This window comes from Lolium rigidum, chromosome 4 (genome assembly GCF_022539505.1).
Source record: "Lolium rigidum isolate FL_2022 chromosome 4, APGP_CSIRO_Lrig_0.1, whole genome shotgun sequence".
NCBI classification, from domain to species: Eukaryota; Viridiplantae; Streptophyta; class Magnoliopsida; order Poales; family Poaceae; genus Lolium; species Lolium rigidum.
Window position 1 is genome coordinate 8,236,499 of NC_061511.1, and position 24,647 is coordinate 8,261,145.

Below are 24,647 nucleotides of genomic sequence, written 5' to 3' on the forward strand. Positions count from 1 at the left end.
TATCGAGAAATAGATCTCGCCAGATCTGAAGAACGGCGGAAAGACCAAGCTGCCGACCTGAAAGATCGACAAGCACACGTTCCCAACAACTCCGAGAAGCCGCCATGAAGGTCGCCGCCGATGTGGGAGTGGAGTTGTGACGGATTTATTTGCCGAGCGCCGCTCCCACCACCCCAATAACGCACCATAGAAGATAAAAACTCACCTAACTACTAGGCCAAGGAACGATGTTCCCCTTCCTCATACCGCCGCCAGAGAGAGGAAACCAGACCCAACACGGTTCGGTTGTTGTGTTACGTCAGCCACTTGATTGCTTAATGGAAATCGTGTGGTCCATCTAAACAAAGTCTTAACACTGAAGCACAAGACTGATGCCTATGCGCTTATGCAGCATGGACTGTATTGTGAACCCAAGATCCAAAAAAAAGTCAACACTTAAGCACAAGGCATTGTGGACTCAAGACAAAAATTTCTCATTTAAGAGATAAGAACAATGCAAAATAGGCCAAATTATAACTGAAATGTCAACTTTATTGTATCACAAAACAAATGTCATCATAACATGGCTACAAGAACTTTGTCTGTTCTTAAGTAAACTCTTTTGAGTGCTAACTCAATCCCATAAAAGTAAATGGCAGAGAAAAAAGAGATTGCATGTTGTTCAACAGTATCCTATCACCGCTAAACTTCCGTTGCCAGCTCTCTGATCTACCGTCGTTTTTGGGTTCCTCTTGTGGCAGGTGGGAGTTGCACTACTGAGTATACCCCCAATGGCAGGGATGGGGCACGTGGGGGCATCACCACTAAGAGGAGAAGATCGAGAGAATGTTCTTCTTGATGGCAAATTCATCAGCTTTGGAAGGACTGATGGAGGACTGTCATGTTATGAAATCGGGAATTAGTTCATACATTTAGTAGATTAAGTATAATATGTTAACAATAGACTTTTTGTTGCTCACCTTCTCCAATATGCGATGAAGCCTCTCAGTTTCCTTCTTCGTATAGTCGGAGCCTTTCTGCACAATCTTCTTTGCAATGTTCACATATATCTTTCCATGCCTGGTTTAGAAAATATGATGTTGAAGTTATGAACAGGCAATGACATTGCTTGAATAAAATTAGAATTTGCAAACAGTTTGATAACTTGTAAACATAGTAGAGGAGAGGTGGAAGTTAATACTTGGCAGCAGAACCACTGAGCTTTGCAGCCTCCTCTTCCAGTTTAGAGAGGGCTTCCTTCCGCTTGTCATCTGCGGCATTGTGGAAATCTTTGACTAGAGATTCCAAACTTGCCACAAGCCCAGCCTACAAGAAACCAACGGCTTCTGATCAGATTACAAATTCATAAAACTTAATTTCCTAGGGTGCTTTTATGTGTAACCAACCTCTGAAGTAAGTTGACCCTTTGAGTCACGGCTAGTTCCACTTTTCTCATTGATGAACTTGACAAAGTCATCCAAGTCCCGCCCGCCCTCATACTCTTCACCAGCTTTGCTGCTCTTCGGGAAGAACTTCAAAGTGGGAAAACCAGAAACTCCATACCTGAAAGTGATATACATGATTTAAACTCCTCTATGTACAAGGTGTTACATATCATAAAAAAAAATCATCAGGCAAGTCATCACCAGATAATACATGTATAAGATTTAACACAGCTAGGTACGCAAACACAACTTTTCCTCAGAATGAACGTAATATAAAATAAAGAGGGGAACAATATATATATAATAACACTTAGAACAGACAATTCAGAGTGCATACTTCTCAGCCAATTTTGTGTATTTGTCAGCATCAAGGTTGGCAATCACAACACCCTCATCGTGCTTGAAAACAGATGCCACCTTCTCATATATCTAAATAATACAAACTTGAGTTAGAAAATTAGAAAATGAAGATACATGCCACTTCTTGTAACAGAAAACTCTGTTGTTCTAGAAGTTTCCAAGTTAGTGAGATCTACTACTAACCGGAGCAAGACTCTTGCAATGACCACACCTGTAACAAAAAAAGGGCATCCCATCAAATTATGTTTCTTACAATCAGCATAGATCTTGGTGCATGGCAAGCTGATGACAATAACCTACCATGGGGCATAGAACTCAACAAGGACATCTTTGGTTTCATCAAGGACAACCGAGTCAAAGGTGTCCTCAGTCAGAATCACCACACTTGAAGGAGTTGCTGCTATCTTTACATTGGTGGCTGACAGACAGGTGGCAGAAAGATTAGAAACTATGTTACAACTCATGGTTCGAAAAAAAAAACTATTTTACCGCTGTGAAAGTTATGATGCAAGGTTGGGTTGCTAATGACTTAGTCATCCACTAATAGCACCCAACATGATTCAAATGAAAATGAGAGATGCGAATATATATACATATAACCAAGCTACACAAGTAACTCTGGCAGCTTTTGTGGTAATAACCAAAGATGAATGGTACCAACAGCATATCTGCACATGTAAGTGACAAGGACCAAAGGCTCATCGGAAGTAACTCCACACTGCTACAAAGCTAATTGTCTAATTTAATACTTCTGTGCTGCTTATAGCTACCGATGTAGTATTCCTTGTGGTGAAAACTTAAATGCTCTACATTGTTTGTTAACTGGTCATAAAGAGCCCAACTGATTTGATACCCACCAAGACAGCATTGTTGCAAAATGAGTTAAACACAAGTTTACCTGCTTCAGAGTTAACATATTCCGCAAGGGCTTCAGCAGTACGTTGACCTTCATACCTAAACAATGAGTTCAACATTAAGTTTACAGATTTTATCTTACACAAGAATTCATCACCAATTAATCAGCAATAAAGTATATATTCTCACTTCTTGGGCTCCAAGGAACCTTTGGGAAACCATTGGATTGTTGGGTAGCCAGAAACTCCGTACTTGCTGCACACACTCTTGTGCTCATCGCAGTCAACCTGGACAGAGGGAACTTAGTAAATTGACCATAGAGGACATTATGCAGTTCAGAGGCTGATAACAATATGCTACACAATTGTTTGCGAAAACTGATGTTAGTTTTCATGCACCAAAAATTTCCAAAAGCAGGAGTTACCTTCGCAATCAATACTGATTTAGCTTTCTTAAAACTTGCAGCAAGCTGCTCGTATTCTGGAGCAAGCTTCTTGCAGTGTCCACACCTATAAAACAGAAAACAATCATCAATTAATGAACCAAAGAGTAAAAAACACAGCCATCCTCAGAAAGAACTACTTCATACAGACAAGACCATAAATATGAGACTAATAGAAACAGCAGACAGGACTTCTGCCCATCCAACCAATTAGGTTTGGTTCCTAATTGCTAGTATTTCCTAACTCCTAAGCAATTATGAAAAAGTGCTTGGGTCACTTGATCTGCTGTGCAACACCCATGAACTGGTGGCTTGGCAAAAGATTTTCATCACCACAATAGATTTTTCTTGTCATTCTCTAAATGAATTGTTACTATTGAGTATGATTAACCGCAAAGTTCACCCATAAGCCTAAGCTCATATTGAAAGGTGTGTATTGAGCTTGGGCTTTGATACCAGATTCAGTTAGATCCAGCAACTTATTCACCCGTAAGCTTACACTCATGAGGAATAGCGCTTCAGCACTTCCTGGAACAACCCAAGTAGTACAAAACTAAAGTTCATCCTGACACACAAGGCCAATATGCATTAAATAGTTCCAATATGATCCAGGACACCCACTCGATTATCTAACAAAGTCAGCGATAAAAATTAACATGGATGCTTAAGGCAATGCACATCTAGGTATCACTCTTATTTCTTGCAAAAAGAATCAATCACTTCATGAGGTGCCAAAGATCAGTAAGATCACCATAACATAAGACTCGATACCAATACCGTTCCTACTCTCCTGCCAGAATTTCAAACAAATCTGAGATCCAAAGGTTGGGATCCAAATTGCGGACAAACCCTCGTAAGGCCAAGACCAGTTTTGGCACTTGTCCAAAAAGATCTAAACAGTTAAGGCTGCGATGGGAACCAAGCAGATCGTTCGTTTCCGGCTACAATTTCCCACCGATCCATTACATCGGCAAACCTGGACAAGATCCCATTAGAGATCCGAGCTACGCGACCACAGGAGAAAGCAAAGCACACACGGATCTTGCCCCTAACGGCGCGCGACAAGGTCAAACTACACAAGGACGAAGTGATACGAGGAGGTAGGAAGGATGTGGGAAGACACGGACCAGGGAGCGTAGAACTCGACGAGCGCTCCGCGGTCCTGGCCGACCTCCTTCTCGAAGGTTGACTCGGTGAGGGCCAGCACCTCGTCTCCATCGGCGGCGGCCGGCGAGAGCGCCGCGGCGGCGAGGAGGAGGAGGACGGGGAGGAGGGTTCCGCGGGAGATCTGAGGGATCGCCATGGGATCTGCTTGATGTCAGCTCTAGCGAGGAAGAGGCAACGGTGTGGTCAGGTTTATATGGTTTGCAAACTACTCTTGTATACTTGTACCCGGTGGGCCCGTTTGGGTAGACGGGATTTTTTTTTCATAATCTGTTCTTAATGAAAGTATTTAATGTCAGATAAGATACATATTTCCTCCTATCAATAACATTTACTACCCCCATCTCAAAGCTTGACTTATATTTTAAGTCAAACCAAATAAAATTTAATCATACTTTTAGAAAAATCTATAAATAAATATGATATTTTGTATATACCATATGAAAATATATTTCATTATGTATCTGATGATATTGATTTTGTATTTTTAATGTTAATATTTTTTGGTAAAAACTTAGTCAAATTTGAGATAGTTTGACTTTCTAAAGATAATATAAGGCTTAATCTTTTGGATGGAGGTAGTACAAAGTTGTACTACTATATCTCCAAAAATTATTATGGACGAGAGAAAATAGTATATTTAGTTGTAGAAAAAACTCTAGTAAAGAACGTCTTTTATTTCCTAAAAAGAACGGGTAGTTTAGAAGATGGAGAAAAAATCGCACAAAAGTAGAGGAACCTCTATACGATGTTTTAGTCATTTTTCTTTTACAAAAGATTTACAAGCTTCAAACGATTCAACAATGGAATAACTCCATTCTTGATGTGATTTACCTACTTCATTGTGGGGAACAACTGGATATCTGCATGTACATGTAACAACACACCCAGCTGTTTAATATCAGGAATGTATATGGAGAGGCATGTACATTTAATCTCACAAATTATGTTCTAAAGTTGCTTGTGAGCTATTGCATGATAGATAAAACATTGGATTAGTTTGCTGCCATGAGGGCATTATTGTTTTAATCATTTCAAGAGCATTTTCCAGCTTTGGGATACTTTCTAAGGTTTTAACTGCGTAGATAAACACGCCCCTGGGGGCTATCTGTTTGTTTAAAATGTCTGGTGTTTCCCTCATCAGAATTCTGATGTACTGAAGTTGACATGATTATGTCTATATATTTCTGTTGACATGAGTATTGACATTGTAATTTGTTTAAAGTGTCTGGTGTTTCCCTCATAAGAATTTTGTTGTACTGAAATTGATATGATTATGTCTATTTCTGCAGGCATTGTACTGATCCAGACATTGCAAATGCGAATCTTGCCTACAAGATCATGACTATGATTTGCTCTTCAATCTGAAGTTCAGTTTATTCTTGAAAGTTAAAGGATCTCCATGTAGGTGACTTTTTCCGCTTTACTAAGTTGCATCATGCTTATCTCATCATGTTGTGTGATGCACATAAACAAGTCAATAGCATGATACATTAGATGCATATCTTGCTTGGCTCTAGATTTTATTGTTTTTCTGTAAGCTCTTTGTGTGGGACATGTCCTTAAATAAAATCCCAAAATGATCATATTATCATTTGATCTCATTTTTTTTTAAAAGTTTGGTTTTAAGAGGAAGAAACCCAAAGCGCTGTTTTTTTTTACTAGAAGTGATTGTGTGTACGACACCAAATTGCGAGTGCGGAGACTCGAACCTGGGCGGGCGGGGATGCATCAACCCATCCCAATCACCGGGCTATGCCTCGGTTCACTATCTCATATATTTGCACCGTCAGAATATGAGAAAACTAAGTATCATATATGCATTGCTGATCCCCCTCCTCCACTTTATTGCCTCCCCTGGTCGGCCATTTGCGCGGAGGGACAGGAAGGAAAGCAATCGGAGTAGAACTGTTCCTTTCATGTATATTTGCAGCCCGTGTTAATTAATTGATAGTTTTATAGCTATTTCGTCTAATTGAGTTTACCACTTGTGAAGTCCAGCACCATGAGTCCCCTAGTTAGAAACTAGGGTTTCTGTCCTCCGGCGGCTCCTTCCGCCGTGAGTTTTGGGGAGTCCCGATCGGATCGCCGCTGACATTTGTGGGGCCTGATCCTGCGACGAAGATGGAGGAGACTGCGGCATCATCAAGCTCGGTGCCAGGAGGAAAGGAAGACGTAGATAAGCTTCTGGAGAGATTGAATCTTCATGAAGAGGCAGATGAAGGATTCGTTTGGGAAGATGAGGCGCCGGATCCTCAGATGAAGGCGAAGTGGCTCGCGGTGGCCAAAGTTCACACGGATAGGGGTTTTAGCCCTAGTGCCCTGTATGCCGACATGCGATCGGCTTGGAACCCTGCGAAGGAAGTAGTCTGGAGAAAGCTGGAAGACAATTTGTTCTCGATCCAGTTTGGTTGTCTCGCAGATTGGGACAAAGCAATGAATATGGGACCCTGGCTTTTCAGGAATAACTATGCCTTGATGATGGAGGAATACGATGGGTTCCAGAACCCTAGAACTATAGTGTTGGACAAAATTGTGGTCTGGGCGAGAGTGCTTCAGTTGCCTGATAATTATTTGAAGGAACCTGTGATTCGTGGGATGTGCAGACCGGTGGGTGAGGTCAAGGAGGTACGGATCAAACTACCAGCGGGCTTTATTGGTGAATTTGCCAGAGTAAGGCTGAAGCTAGATGTATCGAAGAAGTTGTCACAGTTTGTATCAATAACAAAGGACAAGAAGAAGGATTGGTACCAGCTGGAATATGAGAAATTACCGCTGTTCTGTGGTGCTTGTGGCTTGCTAGGGAATTGGTATCAAGAATGTGGGACGGGAGAGCATGATGTGAAGAAATTGGAGTGGGGTGATTTCATGCTAGCGGACGGAGGTCGTGGTCGGGGTAGAGGATGGAGTGCTGGGCGTGATTCATCTGGAGGAAGAGGAATGAGAGGGGGACGCGATCAGAGTGGTGGGAGAGTTCCTATGGGGAGAGGAAGAGGCCGTTCTGTTTCCTCTACAGAAACTTCTATTCAACCTTGGGTAGTGGAGGTTGTAAACAGAGATGAGGAGATGGCCGATATTATAAATGGAAGGAAACGGGATAATACAGAGGGAAGTACCGTTGGTGGCATGGGGGATCTGAGTAAAAATCCAATGGTGGCTGGAATTATTAATCAGTTGGAACCAGGGAAGACTTTGGCAGTGTTGGGATCTCCTGAGAAGGTCCAACCTCCAAAACGTTCGAGGAAGGGAGAAGAACCACAAAACCAAAATTTACCGGTGACCTCTGGTTCGGAGGTTGTCCGGGAGCAATGAAACTATTAAGTTATAACGGCCGTGGGCTTCAAAAAACCACGGCTGTGACGAAGCTTGTGAAAGTTCAAAAGCACCAAGATGCAGATATTATCTTTCTGATGGAAACTCATTTGGATGAATGGCCAGCTGAGTGTTTAAAAAGGAGATTGAGTATGTATCATAAGGAAGTGGTGTGCAGTGATGGCGGAAAGGGGGGTCTACTTCTGAAAGTTCATAGATGGTAAACCTAGAGGGGGGTGAATAGGTTTCTACAAATTTTAATTCTTTCTTTGCAATATTAGGCTTTGCAGAATATAAAGATGAGCCTAATGCAAACTAGGTGAAACAACCTATATGAGGATACAAGTAACTCAAGCACGAAGGCTCTCATAGGCAGTTATATCACAAGTAAGGAGTTTGGTTAGAGATAACCGATAGCACGCGGAGACGAGGATGTATTCCCGTGTTCCCTTCCTTTGCAATAAGGTACGTCACGTTTGGAGGAGTGGAGGTCCCACGAAGGATTCCCCGCGCCACGAAGGCTCACCCTATTCTCCGGAGCCTATCCCACGAAGGAATAGCTCACTCACTTGTGGTAGACTTTGAGGTAGCCTCCAAACCGTCACAATCTTGTCAGGAGCAAATCCACAGCCCGGATGCTTCCGGACCTCTCTTGCCCACCTAGGGATTCCAATGAACCCTAGAGAGCAAGTTTCTTGATGAATACAGGGGGAATAAGATTTGGCTTGGTAGAACAGTAGATCGGGTCCTCCTCTATCGTTTCCCGGAGGGATTTGAGTTTGGGTGGAGGAGGGAGATCTGAGGCTCTTGGTGTTTCTAGCAATGGAGTATGAGAGAGAGAGAGCTCAAGAACAGCTTGTAGTGTAGTGCCTACCCCTTCAGAGGTAGAAGAAGGGGTATTTATAGTGTCACTTGAAATATGGCCGTTGCTCACTTGCCAACTCAGCTTTCTCCCGAGAATCCCGGTCAACCGGACCACTGACCGGAGCATTCGGCGCAGGGCCCGGTCGGACCGGGCCAGGGACCGGACCCACCGGTCCTAACCGGGCGGCAGACCGGACCCCGACCGGAGCCTCGAAATGTCGCGCAGAACTCCCTCCGGTTGCAGTCAGCGTAGAGCCCGGTTGGCGCCGGGGAGCCCGGTCGGACCGGGCCAGGGACCGGACCCGCCGGTCCAAACCGGGCGGCAGACCGGACCCCGACCGGGGGCAACTCCGTGTATTCCAGTACGTCTCCCGGAAGGCATCAGCGCAGGGGCCGGTTGGCGCCGGAGCGCCCGGCCGTGCGCCCGGTCGACCGGGCGGCAGACTGGAGCCTGCCGGCGCACGGGCCGGTCCAACCGGGCTTATGACCGACAGCCTGCTGTAGATCGCTTTTTGATTGTTGTCGAAGTGGGGGGTCTCCTTCAGCCTGCTTGTTCCTTTGATACACCATTTATGCCTCTTTGGCTAATACCTGGGATTATCCTTACAAACATGTATTAGGCCAAATACTCTAGCACGATGTCATTGTTACCAAAATAATGGATAAGGGTAAAATACCCTTACAATCTCCCCCTTTTTGGTATACGATGACAAACCGAGCTAGAGTCACATATAGATATTATGATAAGCTCTAAACCTTGATTCCATATAAGATATTACGACAGCTCCCCCATAATGTGTGCACTTGGAGAATTTGCGTTTGAATGCAAAGTGCACCATTTGTGGAATATGAGAAGCTCCCCCAATATCTTTAGGAAACAAGCATGGTATGGACAAGTATATCAAGATATATAAGCATAAAGCATGATCATCCTAATAGAGTGATTAAGCATACAAATAGTCGTCCATACATGAATTATTCAAAGTAGCAAATGGTTCTTGAGAAAGCAAAGCAAATAAGCACAAGCCATATAAGAATCAAATAAAGCAACACCCATGGCTTGTGACAACCAAAGAACCCCGTGGTCCTAGACTCTACTCTCTTCTCCCCCTTTGGCATCGGAACACCAAAAAGGAGAAGAAAATAGGAGAGATGCTAGCGCTCCCATCAGTAGAACTCATGCCCAGGGGAATATGAGCCCTCGCCATCATCATCCTCATCCTCATCCTCATCACCTTCATCCTCTTCAGCATCATCATCAGCAGCAGCAGGGGCACGAGCAGGCCTAGGAGGAAGACCACCATGAGCATACATGGAGAGGTCGAAGTTCTGGTAATGGGAGGCATCTCCCAAGTAGGTGCAACCACAGGCTCCATCTTAGGTCCAGAAGGGGGAACAGGGACATGCCTTGCAGCCATGAACTCATTCTGTCGCCTCCGGGTCTCCTGGTTCAAAGCAAGACTTTGATGTGCAACATCATTGGTATTCTTGCACATTTGCCACAAGCTGGAGAAGAAGCGAGAGGCACCGCGCTTGGGGCGCCTAGAGTAGCTGGAGCTAGCTGCATGATCATGTCGTTCCTTGGAACAACGCTCAGAGGGCATCATGGCAGGGACTTCCGGACGAGTGTCCTGAGCGGGGAACTTGAATGGTTCCGTTGTGATCCTTTGATCTAGCGTGTTGTTGGGAGGAGGTACCATCTTGTTGATGAGCCGTTGAACGTACTGAGCATAGTTGGGAGTCATGCGGCCCAGAACAGAACGCTTCAGTTCACAATGAATGAGATCACAACCATCAATTTTCCTTATGTTGTCAGGATGGCAATAGTACATCAGATTCAGGTGGTAGTTCCTGACTTCACTTGAGTCGCCTGACTTGCTGATGAGACTCTCACGGAACATCTTGGCAAGTACAAGATAAGAGTAGTACATCCCATAGATAGTGGGAGGACCAGCTGTAGGGTTCAGGGGATAGCAAAAGGAGATGTCACCTTTAACGAGCTTAAGCCGAGAATGAAGCTTGAACCCTTGAGCACGGCCACCACCAAAACCCATGGCTTCACAGAACTCAGTATAGGTGCATGAGTACTTCTCTTTGCCAGTCATCCAAGTCATAGTGCGATCCTCATCATCATGGAAGAATACGGTGCAATGGAATTGACGGACAAGAAGGGGACAATAGGTGCCTTCTCTTTGGTCATCATCGGGCTTCAGGCACACAAGATCATATAGTCCCAAACCCTTCAAGGTATCAACCACAAAGCGGTATTTTGTGGCTTCATGCAAGGCAAGCTCTTCAGTGTTGATGGCCTTGGGCATCACAATGGCACCATTCTTCATACACTCTCTAGTGTTGTAGAAATCTTCCCATAGGCTTGCTTGAGTCTTGGTCCAGAAGAACCTGTCCCCACCAGTGTAAGTCCGTTGCACAAAGCGATACGGATTTTCCTTCCTCACACTTTGCCAATCACCAAGATGTGTTGTGCCCACATTGTAATCTAGCACTATTTCATCCTCATCTTGGGCTGCCTGTTTATCTTTCATCCTAGTGCCAACTGTCTTGCTTGTTCCCTGAGTGGAGCTGCCAGTGCCAGTAGTCTGAGGTGCTTTAGAAGGCATGCGGCCGCTAGAACGGCGTGCTAGAGGCACCGTAGGCCTTCCTCTCTTGGCAAGATTGCCACGTTCTTCACCACTCCAACTATCTGTGAATGAGCAAATAGAGCGAGGATAGCACTGGGGTAAGTGTACATGTCATCTGTAAATAGGGAGGCCAAAAAGCATAGTATATATTCAAGTGTTTTGACGGAGTTGTGCGAAAACTGGGGTACCCGGCGTATGGTCCGGTCCAACCGGACGAGAGACCGGGCTGTCTGGTTTCCCATCCGGTTGACCGGGCCACCTGCCGGACCGGCCGGTTGAGAGGCCGGTTGACCGGGCCTATGACCGGGTCTGTCGAATTGTGAGGTGTTGCCCAGAATTTCTACCACAAAATCATGCAAAAACTCATAAACTTGAACATAGACTATAGCAATAGAGTGGAATATGTGCATAGTGTTGTGAGACACTCTAATGGCATGAGGACTTACAAACCCTAACCCTAGCCCTAGGTTTCTCAACTTTTCCTCAAGAAAAATGCAATGTGTTAGGGGAACTTAGAGAAAGAGGGAAAGGGAGAACAATTTACCCGAAGACATGATCCTCCTTGCTCAAGGGAACAAGAAGAACACCTAGGTAGGGCTTTGATACGTCTCAAACGTTTCTATAATTTCTTATGTTCCATGCTACTTTTATAATGATACTCACATGTTTTATACACACTTTATGTCATTATTATGCATTTTCTGGCACTAATCTATTGACGAGATGCCGAAGAGCCGATTCTGTTGTTTTCTGCTGTTTTTGGTTTCAGAAATCCTACAAAGGAAATATTCTCGGAATTGGACGAAATCAACCCCGAGGGTCTTATTTTTCCACGAAGCTTCCAGAAGACCGAAAGGATTACGAAGTGGGGCGACGAGGCGTCGACACCACAGGCCCACGCCGCGCCGCCCTATGGTGTGGGGCCCTCGCGCCGCCTCCAACCCTACCCTTCCGCCTACTTAAAGCCTTCGTCGCATAAACCCCAGTACCGAGAGCCACGATACGGAAAACCTTCCAGAGCCGCCGCCGCCGCCAATCCCATCTCGGGGGATTCAGGAGATCGCCTCCGGCACCATGCCGGAGAGGGGAATCGTCTCCCGGAGGACTCTTCATCACCATGATCGCCTCCGGATTGATGTGTGAGTAGTTCACCCCTGGACTATGGGTCCATAGCAGTAGCTAGATGGTTGTCTTATCCTCATTGTGCCATCATGTTAGATCTTGTGAGCTGCCTATCATGATCAAGATCGTCTAATTGTAATGCTACATGTTGTGTTTGTTGGGATCCGATGAATATGGAATACTATGTCAAGTTGATTATCAATCTATCATATATATGTTGTTTATGTTCTTGCATGCTCTCCGTTGCTAGTAGAGGCTCCGGCCAAGTTGATACTTGTGACTCCAAGAGGGAGTATTTATGCTCGATAGTGGGTTCATGCCTCCATTGAATGCGGGACGGTGACGAGAAAGTTCTAAGGTTGTGGATGTGCTTGTTGCCACTAGGGATAAACATCAATGCTTTGTCTAAGGATATTTGTGTTGATTACATTACGCACCATACTTAATGCAATTGTACTGTTGTTTGCAACTTAATACTGGAAGGGGTTCGGATGATAACCTGAAGGTGGACTTTTTAGGCATAGATGCATGCTGGATAGCGGTCTATGTACTTTGTCGTAATGCACTGATTAAATCTCATAGTAGTCATCGTGATATGTATGTGCATTGTTATGCCCTCTCTATTTGTCAATTGCCCAACTGTAATTTGTTCACCCAACATGCTATTTATCTTATGGGAGAGACACCACTAGTGAACTGTGGACCCCGGTCCATTCTTTACATCTGAAATACAATCTATCGCAAACTCTGTTCTTTCTTGTTCTTCGCAAACAAACATCATCTTCCACACTATACATTTAATCCTTTGTTACAGCAAGCCGGTGAGATTGACAACCTCACTGTTACGTTGGGGCAAAGTACTTTGATTGTGTTGTGCAGGTTCCACGTCGGCGCCGGAATCCCTGGTGTTGCGCCGCACTACACTCCGCCACCAACAACCTTCACGTGTTCCTTGACTCCTACTGGTTCGATAACCTTGGTTTCTTACTGAGGGAAAACTTGCTGCTGTGCGCATCACACCTTCCTCTTGGGATTCCCAACGGATGTGTGTCTTACACGCCATCAGGCTTGAGAGCCAAATCCCCAAGATCTCCCAAAGTAGCTTGAGAGGGACCAAATCCCTTGGTGGAGATGATGCAAAGGGCCCGAACTATGATTTGGTGAAGTTTGAGAGGTTTCTAGTGGTGGGAAGGCCCTAGGAAGAGGTGGGGATGGTGGAGGCGGCGGCAATGGTGTGTATGGTGGAGGGGGGAAGTGAGGAATAAGACCCCAATTAAGGGGTAACCTCCTCCAAACATAACCAGCCGCACGGCCGGTTTGCCGCCCGGTCGACCGGCCCTGGCGCCGGTGCAGAGGCCGGTCCAACCGGGACAGAGACCGGCCAGGGTTATTCTGCCCAGTTTTGTCTTGTTTTCCCTCGTTTTGCCCCTATTCTTTGTGTAAATGTGTATGAATGCTCAGATGATGACATGTACATATAGATAGATAGATGATGATGAGATGAGCATAGACATGGGGTTGGAAACACAAAGTTCTCTAGACATACCCATTGGAGTGAAAATCCAAACAAGATGTAAATAGCAACAATGGGCATGATTCGAAATATATATAAAGAATCATAAGTCATTTTTAAGTGATTTTTGCAATAAGATCATTTAGCCTTATATAGTCAAATCAAGTTGCAATTGAGGCTTAATGAGGGGCGGGGGATTACTCCCCCTATGTGAAAGCGCAAATGTCATGAGACCTCGAAGAGACATGCTTGGGTCCATATAATGACATTGGGTCTATTTATGTTGCACACATATGTATGCATCATACCTACACATGGTAAGATGACTATCCCCATATGTGTTGTGCCTCTAAGCTAGATAGCAAGATAAATGCAAGAATATAGTGCAAGAAGTTATTCAATCTAAGTTTTTAGGATCAAGAATACCAAATTCTCCTCTCAAGTTAACAAACCGGGCTTCATCCAAAGGCTTAGTGAAAATATCCGCCAATTGGTATGTTGTCCCCACATGAGTGAGATCAATGTCCCCATTGGCAACATAGTCATGTAGGAAGTGATGGCGAATGTCAATGTGTTTGGTGCGACAATGTTGAACCGGGTTATTGGCGATCTTTATTGCACTTTCATTGTCACATAGAAGAGGCACCATACCAAGAGAAACACCATAGTCTTTCAAGGTTTGATTCATCCATAACAATTGAGTGCAACAAGATGCCACGGATATATATTCGGCTTCGGCGGTGGATAAAGCGGTGGAGTTTTGTTTCTTGGATGACCAAGTCACCAATGACCGGCCAATAAATTGGCAAGCCCCGGAGGTAGACTTCCGGTCAACCTTATCACCGGCCCAATCGGAATCCGAGTAGCCAATGAGTTCAAAGGTTGACCCCTTTGGATACCATAGCCCGAGAGTAGGAGTGAGAACAAGGTATCTTAGAATCCGTTTGACCGCCATCAAATGGCTCTCCTTAGGAGCGGATTGAAAACGAGCACACATCCCCACACTTAGCATGATATCTGGCCTAGAGGCACAAAGGTAGAGCAAGGATCCTATCATGGAGCGGTATACCTTTATATCCACATCCTTCTCACCGTCACATGAGCCAAGTTGCCCCTTTACGGTCATGGGTGTCTTCATTGGGCTTGCATTGGTCATGTCGAATTTCTTGAGCATGTCCTTTACATACTTTTCTTGAGAGATGAAGGTGCCTTTTGCAAGTTGCCTCACTTGGAAGCCTAGGAAGAACTTCAACTCTCCCATCATGGACATCTCAAATTTCCTAGTCATCAATAGCTCAAAAGCTTTGTTATGATTGGGGTTAGTTCCACCAAAGATAATATCATCAACATATATTTGACATATAAATAAGCCACCCCCTTTAACCCGTTTGGTGAAAAGGGTGGAATCGAACGTACCCATGCAAAACCCATCATGTAGTAAGAAATCCCTAAGGAACTCATACCAAGCATGTGGAGCTTGCTTGAGACCGCAGAGTGCCTTCTGGAGTAAATACACGTGGTTGGGTCGGCGTGGGTCTTCGAAACCCGGGGGTTGAGCCACATATGCGGTTTCTTTTAGGGGACCATTCAAAAATGCACTTTTCACATCCATTTGAAATAGTTTGAAACTGTGGAAAGATGCAAATGCAAGCAAAAGACGAATAGCTTCAAGACGGGCTACCGGCGCAAAGGTATCCACAAAATCCATACCTTCTATTTGGGCAAACCCTTGCGCCACTAACCTTGATTTGTTTCGTATGACAATGCCATTCTCATCTTGCTTGTTCTTGAATACCCATTTGGTCCCAATAACATTGATGTGATGATCCTTGGGTCTCTCAACTAGAGACCATACTTCATTACGAGTGAAACATTCCAATTCTTCTTGCATGGCAATTACCCAATCCGGATCAACCAAGGCTTCATGTACCTTGAGTGGTTCAAAACTAGACACAAAAGCATGGTGTTGACAATAAGTGATAAGTAGTGCATGGTGTCTACGAGTTACCACTCCTTTTGAGATGCTACCAAGGACTTGATCTACTTTCATGTCACTTGCCCTTGTAGCGGCCTTGATCTTCCGAATGGTTCCTTCATGATCGATGAACTCATCTCTTGCTAGTACTTGATCATGAGGGACCACTTGAGCTTGATCATGAGTTGAGGATGTATCTTGATCATCATCATGGTCTTGCTCAGTGGAATGAGGACTTTCTTCTTGTTCCTCGGAATGTGACTCATCTTGAGTGGAGGATGGTTCTTGAGTTGCACTTGATGGTTCGGCTTGAGTTGAGCTAGGCTCCACTTGAGCCGTGCTTGATACTTCTACTCCATCACTTCGATCATTAGTATGAACTTCTGTGGGCCGGATGTGTCCAATGCCCATAAGCTTGATGGCATTAGAAGGATCATCATCGGTACCTGCAACACATGGAACAACTTGCTCCACTTGGGAGCCATTATCCTCCAAGAACACCACGTCACAAGATACTTCAATAGCCCTAGCGGACTTGTTGTACTATCTATAGGCGTGGGAGTTCTCCGCATATCCAACAAATGTGCCCTCAATGGTTCTAGTTTCAAATTTACCGAGCTTCCCTTTGTTGTTCTTAACAAGACATTTGCATCCAAAGACACGAATGTACATGATGTTAGGCTTGTTACCTGTGAGAAGCTCGTATGGAGTTTTGTTGTGGAGGGGGCGGAGGAAGAGCCGGTTGGAGTAGTGGACAGCCGTAGAGATGGCTGATACGTCCCAAACGTATCTATAATTTCTTATGTTCCATGCTACTTTTATGATGATACTCACATGTTTTATACACATTTTATGTCATTATTATGCATTTTCCGGCACTAACCTATTGACGAGATGCCGAAGAGCCAGTTGTTGTTTTCTGCTGTTTTTGGTTTCAGAAATCCTACAAAGGAAATATTCTCGGAATTGGACGAAATCAACCCCGAGGGTCTTATTTTTCCACGAAGCTTCCAGAAGACCGAAAGGATTACGAAGTGGGGCGACGAGGCGTCGACACCACAGGGCCGCGCGGCCAGGGTGGGCCCCGCGCCGCCCTATGGTGTGGGGCCCTCGTGCCTCCACCAACCCTACCCTTCCGCCTACTTAAAGCATTCGTCGCATAAACCCCAGTACCGAGAGCCACGATACGGAAAACCTTCCAGAGACGCCGCCGCCGCCAATCCCATCTCGGGGGATTTAGGAGATCGCCTCCGGCACCCTGCCGGAGAGGGGAATCGTCTCCCGGAGGACTCTTCATCACCATGATCGCCTCCGGATTGATGTGTGAGTAGTTCACCCCTGGACTATGGGTCCATAGCAGTAGCTAGATGGTTGTCTTCTCCTCATTGTGCCATCATGTTAGATCTTGTGAGCTGCCTATCATGATCAAGATCGTCTATTTGTAATGCTACATGTTGTGTTTGTTGGGATCCGATGAATATGGAATACTATGTCAAGTTGATTATCAATCTATCATATATATGTTGTTTATGTTCTTGCATGCTCTCCGTTTCTAGTAGAGGCTCCGGCCAAGTTGATACTTGTAACTCCAAGAGGGAGTATTTGTGCTCGATAGTGGGTTCATGCCTCCATTGAATGCGGGACGGTGACGAGAAAGTTCTAAGGTTGTGGATGTGATGTTGCCACTAGGGATAAAACATCAATGCTTTGTCTAAGGATATTTGTGTTGATTACATTACGCACCATACTTAATGCAATTGTCTGTTGTTTGCAACTTAATACTTGGAAGGGGTTCGGATGATAACCTGAAGGTGGAATTTTTAGGCACGGATGCATGCTTGGATAGCGGTCTATGTACTTTGTCGTAATGCCCCGATTAAATCTCATAGTACTCATCGTGATATATGTATGTGCATTGTTATGCCTTCTTTATTTGCCAATTGCCCAAGCTGTAATTTGTTCACCCAACATGCTATTTATCTTATGGGAGAGACACCACTAGTGAACTGTGGACCCCGGTCCATTCTTTACATCTGAAATACAATCTACTGCAATTCCTGTTCTTTACTGTTCTTCGCAAACAAACATCATCTTCCACACTATACATGTAATCCTTTGTTTATAGCAAGCCGGTGAGATTGACAACCTCACTGTTTCGTTGGGGCAAAGTACTTTGATTGTGTTGTGCAGGTTCCACGTTGGCGCCGGAATCTCTGGTGTTGCGTCGCACTACACTCCGCCACCAACTACCTTCACGTGTTCCTTGACTCCTACTGGTTCGATAACCTTGGTTTCTTACTGAGGGAAAACTTGCTGCTGTGCGCATCACACCTTCCTCTTGGGGTTCCCAACGGATGTGTGTCTTACACGCCATCAAGCTCTTTTTCTGGCGCCGTTGCCGGGGAGATCAAGACACGCTGCAAGGGGAGTCTCCCACATCCAATCTCTTTACTTTGTTTTTGTCTTGCTTTACTTTACTTTATTTACTGCTTTGTTTGTTCTCTATATCAAAAATACAAAAAAAATAGTTGCTACATTTACTTTATTTACTGTCTTGTTTGCGTTCTCTATATTAAAAATACAAAAAATTAGTTACTTGCATTTACTTTATTTAGTTTGTTTTGTTTACTACTGCTAAAATGAATACTCCTGAAAATACTAAGTAGTGTGACTTCACTAGCACAAATAATAATGATTTCCTATGCACACCTATTGCTCCACCTGCTACTACAGCATAATTTTTTGAAATTAAACCTGCTTTACTAAATCTTGTTATGAGAGAGCAATTTTCTGGTGTGTTAGTTCTGATGATGTTGCTGCCCATCTGACATAGGCATCCCCAATGGGCCTGCCAAAGATGGTACCCGGGGTTTATTGAAGGCCCACGACCCGAAGGATAAGGAGAATTCGGAAGCCCAACTTGCTAGTTAAGGAAAGCTAGAGTTGTATTAGGAGAGAACACTTGTAATATTACGGGAGGAGTTGGAAAGCTTCCCGGACTCTGTAACTTGTACATCACAAATCCCTCGGCTCCACCTCCTATATAAGGGGGAGTCGAGGGACAAAGAAAGCATCGAATCATTGTCTCACAAACCCTAGTTTTTATATCGTCGAGTACTTTTCGGCTGAAACCTTCGAGATCTACTTGCCCTCTACATCCAACGAAACCCTAGTCTACAACTTGTAGGCATTGACAAGTTAATCCCTTGTCAATTGGCACCATCCGTGGGGTCTAGAGGCGACAAGGAGTTGATCTCGATGGCACGTTCAAGATCGTCGACTTCGTCGGTAGCAAGCAACACCATGGACAGAGGTAAACAGGTCGAAACTGATCTCGTTGATTTTGTTCCTCACCCGCCCTCCCGTTTGGATGCATATGCGTATTTGGAGGAGCCCATGGAGATGATGTTTGGAAAGTTCCACTTCCGCGTCGAGAAAGAAGGAGCGTATCGTCTCGAAATTCCGATCTCGTCGGGATTATCGGCGGTCGATCTTGACTTTTCGAGCTCAGCATCATCAGTCGGGTCAGGCGATGAGGAAATTTCATCGCCATGCTTCATCAGCACTAGGGCGAGCGAAAAACTCGTCAAGATCTTCAGCGACATGTCCTTCGAGTCATCTGCGGACTCCTATATAAGCAATGACTCGAGCGACACCGACAGCTTCAACTTCATCGACAAATCCATCATTGTTGGAAAGGTCTTCACCAATCTTTATGATGGTGTCACCAAGCTCGACAAAATTCAAAATCCAAAATATCATCAGATTTATGCAATTGGAGAGCCAAGCCGGGCAGAACCAGCGACGTCTGAGGCTTTCGATGATGCGGAAAATCCGTACGTCGATCCCGCTGATCTCACGCGAGGTTTGGGGACAAAATATATCGGACCAGGAACACGAGAGATGGTGCGATTTCCGCAGGCGGTGTGGGATCGAGTCGCAAGAGCTATTGATGGTACAGAACCAATGACCATTACGGCGACACCTGAGGAGCTACAAGCGTATCAGTATAGACTCGCACGTACCAGGAGGGAGCTCGAGAAACAGAAAATCGAGTTGGATAGAAGACAGGAAGCAGCCTCTGCATCAAGCAGGCGAAGAGCGGAGTTAAGTCGACAATCAGGAACTTTGGGCAATAGTCACAGAGAAGCTCGAAGGAGAGCAAGATCTCGCCTGCAAAACATACCTGAAGCAGAGAGAGAAAACCTAGTTCAAAACATCGACATGTCTTTTATGTCAATCGACACGAGAGGAAACATTATTCCTAAGACACCAGAAGCTGGGTACATGGCGACGCAAGCATTCATCCTTGCATCCAAGCCACCTCCTGGAGATCCACGAGAAGCATTGTACAATATGGCCATGGCAGGAGTCGGGGCCATGGGAACGACATTTATAACAACGCCTCCCGAAGGTTCAGCAAGGCAAAATAGTCCACGACCCGCGGTAGCAGCGCTAGGTCCCGAGAGAACAAGTGGAGCACGAGACACAGCAGCGCAAGCGCGAGTAGACAGAGCACGACAAAATAGAAGAGACCATCGACACTCCCCGGAGTTAGACGATGAGGATATGTGTGGGCTGCCGTGCTTTACAAGGAGGGTCCGAAAAACTCGAGTTCCTTCGGGGTTCAAACTACCCGATAACTTCAAAAAATTCGACGGCCTGCAAGATCCAGATGATTGGCTAGTTGATTATCTTGAGACGGTAAAGTTGATAGGAGGAACCAGAGCAACAGCCATGCAGAGCATCCAAGTACATCTGAGTGGAGCCGCAAGATCGTGGATAAAGAAGCTTCCCCGGGCTCCATCGACGAGCTGGGACAGTTTTGAGGACGTGTTTGTCAAGAACTTCCGATCAACTCCGCAAAAAGCCGGTGACACTAGAGGAGTTGAGATCATGTCGACAAAAGCATGATGAATCAATGAGGAAGTACATCCAAAGGTGGAACATCATTAAAAACTCGGCAGAAAATATATCTGACGAGAGAGCGATAGATGCGTTTGTAGCAGGAGTTCGACGAGGAGATTTTGTGGAAGACTTGGGAAGAACCAACCCAAGAACAATATCAGCATTAATGGAAATAGCAAACAGATGGGCAGATGGCGAAGATGTTGTACATAATAAACGACACAGGTCACCAGAAGAGGACCGCAGTCGAAATTTTCAAAATAGACGATGATTTCCTCGACAATTTTCGAGCTACGATGCCCCTGGCCAAATAACGGCTGGGTTTCGGGGAAACAATGGAGGAAACAATAGAGCTGACTATCAAAGGAGTAATGAGCAGCAAGGCGACAATAGAGATGACTCTCGGAATAGCAGGCAAAATAGCGGGTCAAGGTTTCAAAGACCTTTTGTAACTCCCGAAGATATGATGAACGGGCCATGCCAGATGCATTTTTATCTCGATAACAATGGGAAAAGACAGTCAGGACATCTGCAGAAGGACTGCCGCAATTTTCAAGCAATGCTGCGGGTTGCAGGGATAGCCAATGCTCAAACAGCAAATAGAAACCCCCAGGGGCCCAGGAGTGAGATCCACTTGCCACCTCCTCCCGCGATCACGGACGAAAATCGACATCAGCTCAGAATAGCGGCAGCACCACACCCACCTCCATATGTCGATCCTAACTCCAATGGTGCGGTCTCGATGATTTAGAAAGCTAGGCCATCTAATAGGGCTCAGAAGGTAATTTCGCGACAAGTGTTCATGGCGGATAAGATGCCTCCACCAACGGTTGAGTACCTAAATTGTTCAGGGCCAGACATTGGCTTCACAATAGCGGATCACCCACAGCAAGTTCCTCGACCAGGGCAATCAGCACTCATCTTACCAGCAGTAATTGCAGGATTCGACGTATCTCGAGTGTTTATAGATGGCGGCAACAGTTTAAACCTTATGTACGCAGATACGCTAAGGAAGATGAACATCTCCCTAGCAAATTTGAAACCAACCGACACACGTTTTCATGGCATCACACCAGAGAAGCCAAGCTACCCACTGGGGAGAATCAATCTCGACGTTCAGTTTGGGACCCGAGAAAACTACATGATAGAAAGGTTGGATTTCGAAGTTGTGGATTTCCCGTCGCAATATCACGCTTTGTTGGGACGACCAGCATATGCCAGGTTTATGGCAGTTCCACATTATACGTACTTATTATGGAGGCTACCTGGGCCTAAGGGACCAATCACAGTCAAAGGAAGCTTCGCGCTAGCCGATAAATGTGACAAGGATTTTCATCGACTGTCAGAAACTTTCGGGATGCAAGCAGAATACATGGCGTCAAGGCTTACAACTGATTATGACGTGCTGCCAAATGTAGGGAGGCCTAACAAGGAATCAACCTTCAACACCGCAAAAGATTCCAAGTAGGTGCAGATTCACCCGACAGATCCGAAGAAAACGACGTCCATCGCGACAAACATGGACCTCGCATAGGAAAGCGCGCTCGTCGAGTTCCTCCGTGAGCACTGGAAAGTCTTCGCATGGTGTCCAGATGACATGCCAGGAGTACCCAGGGAACATGCCGAGCACCACCTAAACTTGGATCCAATAGCTTGACCAATCAAGCAACCTTTGCGGCGTTTTTCGGAGCCAAACCGCAAAGCTATGCTGTCATAAATTGATCGACTAAGAGAAGCTGGTTTTATTAAGGAACTGCACACAGAGGCCACATGGGTAGCAAACCCAGTACTGGTCCCGAAGAAAAACACTAAAGTTCTTCGCATGTGTGTCGACTTTACGTGTCTCAATAAACACTGTCCAAAGGATCACTTTCCCCTACCAAGGATCGATCAAATCATCGACTCTACGGCAGGATGTGAACGTCTTTCCTTCTTGGATGCTTATTCTGGTTATAACCAGATCAGATTAAAAGAAGAAGCCGAAGTCAAAGCAGCGTTCATTACACCTTACGGCGTGTTTTGCTATAGAACAATGCCTTTTGGTATGAAAAACGCGGGAGCAACATATCAGCGGATGATGCAGAAGTGCTTAGCAACACAGATTGGGAAAAACTTACAAGTATACATTGACGATGCCATCATAACATCAAAAAAGGGGGCAACGTTAATCGAGGACTTGAAGGAAACCTTCGACAACCTCGACAAGTTTTGTCTCAAGTTGAATCCGACGAAGTGTTCTTTCGGCGTCCCTGCAGGAGAACTTCTCGGGTTCCTAGTCTCAGCAAGAGGGATCGAAGCTAATCCCGAAAAAATCCAAGCTATCGTAACAATGAGGAAGCCAACAAAGTTGAAAGAAATACAACAGTTAACTGGGCGAGTCGCAGCTTTAAGCAGATTCGTCGCCAGACTGGGAGAAAAGGCGTTACCGTTCTACGCCCTAATCAAACAAGGAGAGAAGTTCCAGTGAAACGAAGAGGCATATAGAGCTTTCGAGGATCTTAAACACACAATTTCAACACCACCAATCTTGGTGGCGCCAAAAGAGAAGGAACCCCTCCTGCTATACATTGCGGCTACACCCCAGGTGGTTAGCACGGCGTTAGTTGTCGAAAGAGAAGAAGAAGGAAAACTCCATGGAGTGCAGAGGCCAGTATATTTCATTAGTGAAGTATTATCGCCTTCAAAACAGAGGTACCCACAGTACCAAAAGCTAGCATACGGAGTGTTCACAACCGCAAGAAAATTGCGCCACTATTTTTCGGCGCATCCGATAATAGTGGCCAATGAGGCGCCTTTATCCAATATACTAAAAAATCCAGAAGCTACAGGTCGTGTCTCCCTTTGAGGAATAGAACTTTCTCCTCGGGACATCACGTATGAAAAAAGAAAAGCAATAAAGTCACAAATTTTGCCAGATTTCATCGCAGAGTGGATGGAATTGCAAAATACAGGACCCCCAGATTTATCGAGAACTTGGACTATGAACTTTGACGGGTCCAAGAGGGTAGAAGGAGCCGGTGCAGGCGTGATACTTATATCACCTGAAGGCGACAAACTGAAGTATGTCCTACGGATGACGTTCCCAAATGCGTCTAACAATGAGGCAGAATATGAAGCTCTTATACACGGGATGAAGATGGCGAAAGCCTGCGGCGCAACTCGACTAAAAATCTTTGGCGACTCACAATTGGTGGCTCAGCAAGTCATGAACCAATGTGATGCAGTCAATGATAGCATGGTGGCATACAAAGAAGTGTACAATGAGCTCGAGAAACTATTTGATGGATGCGAGGTAAATCACATCAGCAGGCTAAGCAATGATGAAGCCGATGTTCTTGCAAACATCGGGTCGCAGTGTCTCGCGATTCCTCCGGGCGTGTTCTGGGAGGAGATAACAGAGAGATCCACAAAGTCGAAGAAATCAAAAAAGAAGGAGAAGGATGAGAAATCCTCGGGGGCTACGAAAGAAACATTGGAAGAAGAGGAACAGGATCTAGTACTGATGATGCAAATTCCATGGATGCAGGCGTACATATCATACATCTTAAGGAAAACGACACCCGACGATCCAGTTGAAGCAAGACGAGTTATTAGACGATCAAAAGCTTTCACGGTGGTCAAAGGGGAGTTATACAAGCGAAGTATTTCGGGTGTGTTACAAAGGTGCGTTACACCCGAAGAAGGAAGGATAATCTTGAAGGACGTGCACGAAGGAATATGTGGTCATCACGCGAGCGAGTCGAGCTATTGCAGCCAAGGTTTTCCGAGCTGGATTTTACTCGGTTGACGAGCAATTGAGGACGCGAAGGAGATAGTACGAACTTGTGACGCGTGCCAGAGATTCGCCGCAAAGCCTCACTCTCCGGCAGCAGAGTTGATGCCAATACCCTTATCTTGGCCCTTTGCTCAGTGGGGTCTCGATATGGTGGGAAAGTTACACAAAGCTTCGCCAGGAGGATACGAGTACATGCTCGTCGCTCGTCGACAAATTCACAAAGTGGATAGAAGCAAAGCCGATAAATTCACCGGACGCAACATCAGCAATAAAGTTCGTGAAAAGCATTGTTTT

At 45.3% G+C, this 24,647-nt stretch overlaps 1 protein-coding gene across 1 annotated transcript; it reads right to left on the bottom strand.

Moving 5' to 3' along the window:
• Nucleotides 1-513: 513 nt before the first annotated feature.
• On the bottom strand, nucleotides 514-4,407 carry LOC124708478 (protein disulfide isomerase-like 2-1). Its single transcript, XM_047240166.1, has 11 exons — nucleotides 4,209-4,407; nucleotides 3,064-3,148; nucleotides 2,829-2,926; nucleotides 2,683-2,738; nucleotides 2,085-2,202; nucleotides 1,968-1,995; nucleotides 1,762-1,853; nucleotides 1,386-1,542; nucleotides 1,181-1,305; nucleotides 960-1,059; nucleotides 514-875 (listed from the first exon to the last, which is right to left on the bottom strand). Exons 1-11 carry the CDS (start codon nucleotides 4,382-4,384, stop codon nucleotides 804-806), a joined length of 1,107 nt encoding a protein of 368 aa, XP_047096122.1. The 5' UTR covers nucleotides 4,385-4,407; the 3' UTR covers nucleotides 514-803.
• Nucleotides 4,408-24,647: the final 20,240 nt, after the last annotated feature.

What these genes read in the sequence shown, in the direction of transcription:
- LOC124708478 (XM_047240166.1), bottom strand. Translation starts at nt 4,384, where the DNA reads ATGGCGATCCCTCAGATCTCCCGCGGAACCCTCCTCCCCGTCCTCCTC. An exon ending in AATCAGTATTGATTGCGAAG is followed by an intron (nt 2,927 to 3,063) that starts GTAACTCCTGCT and finishes CCCTCTGTCCAG; the next exon opens with GTTGACTGCGATGAGCACAA. An exon ending in TACACAAAATTGGCTGAGAA is followed by an intron (nt 1,543 to 1,761) that starts GTATGCACTCTG and finishes TATCACTTTCAG; the next exon opens with GTATGGAGTTTCTGGTTTTC.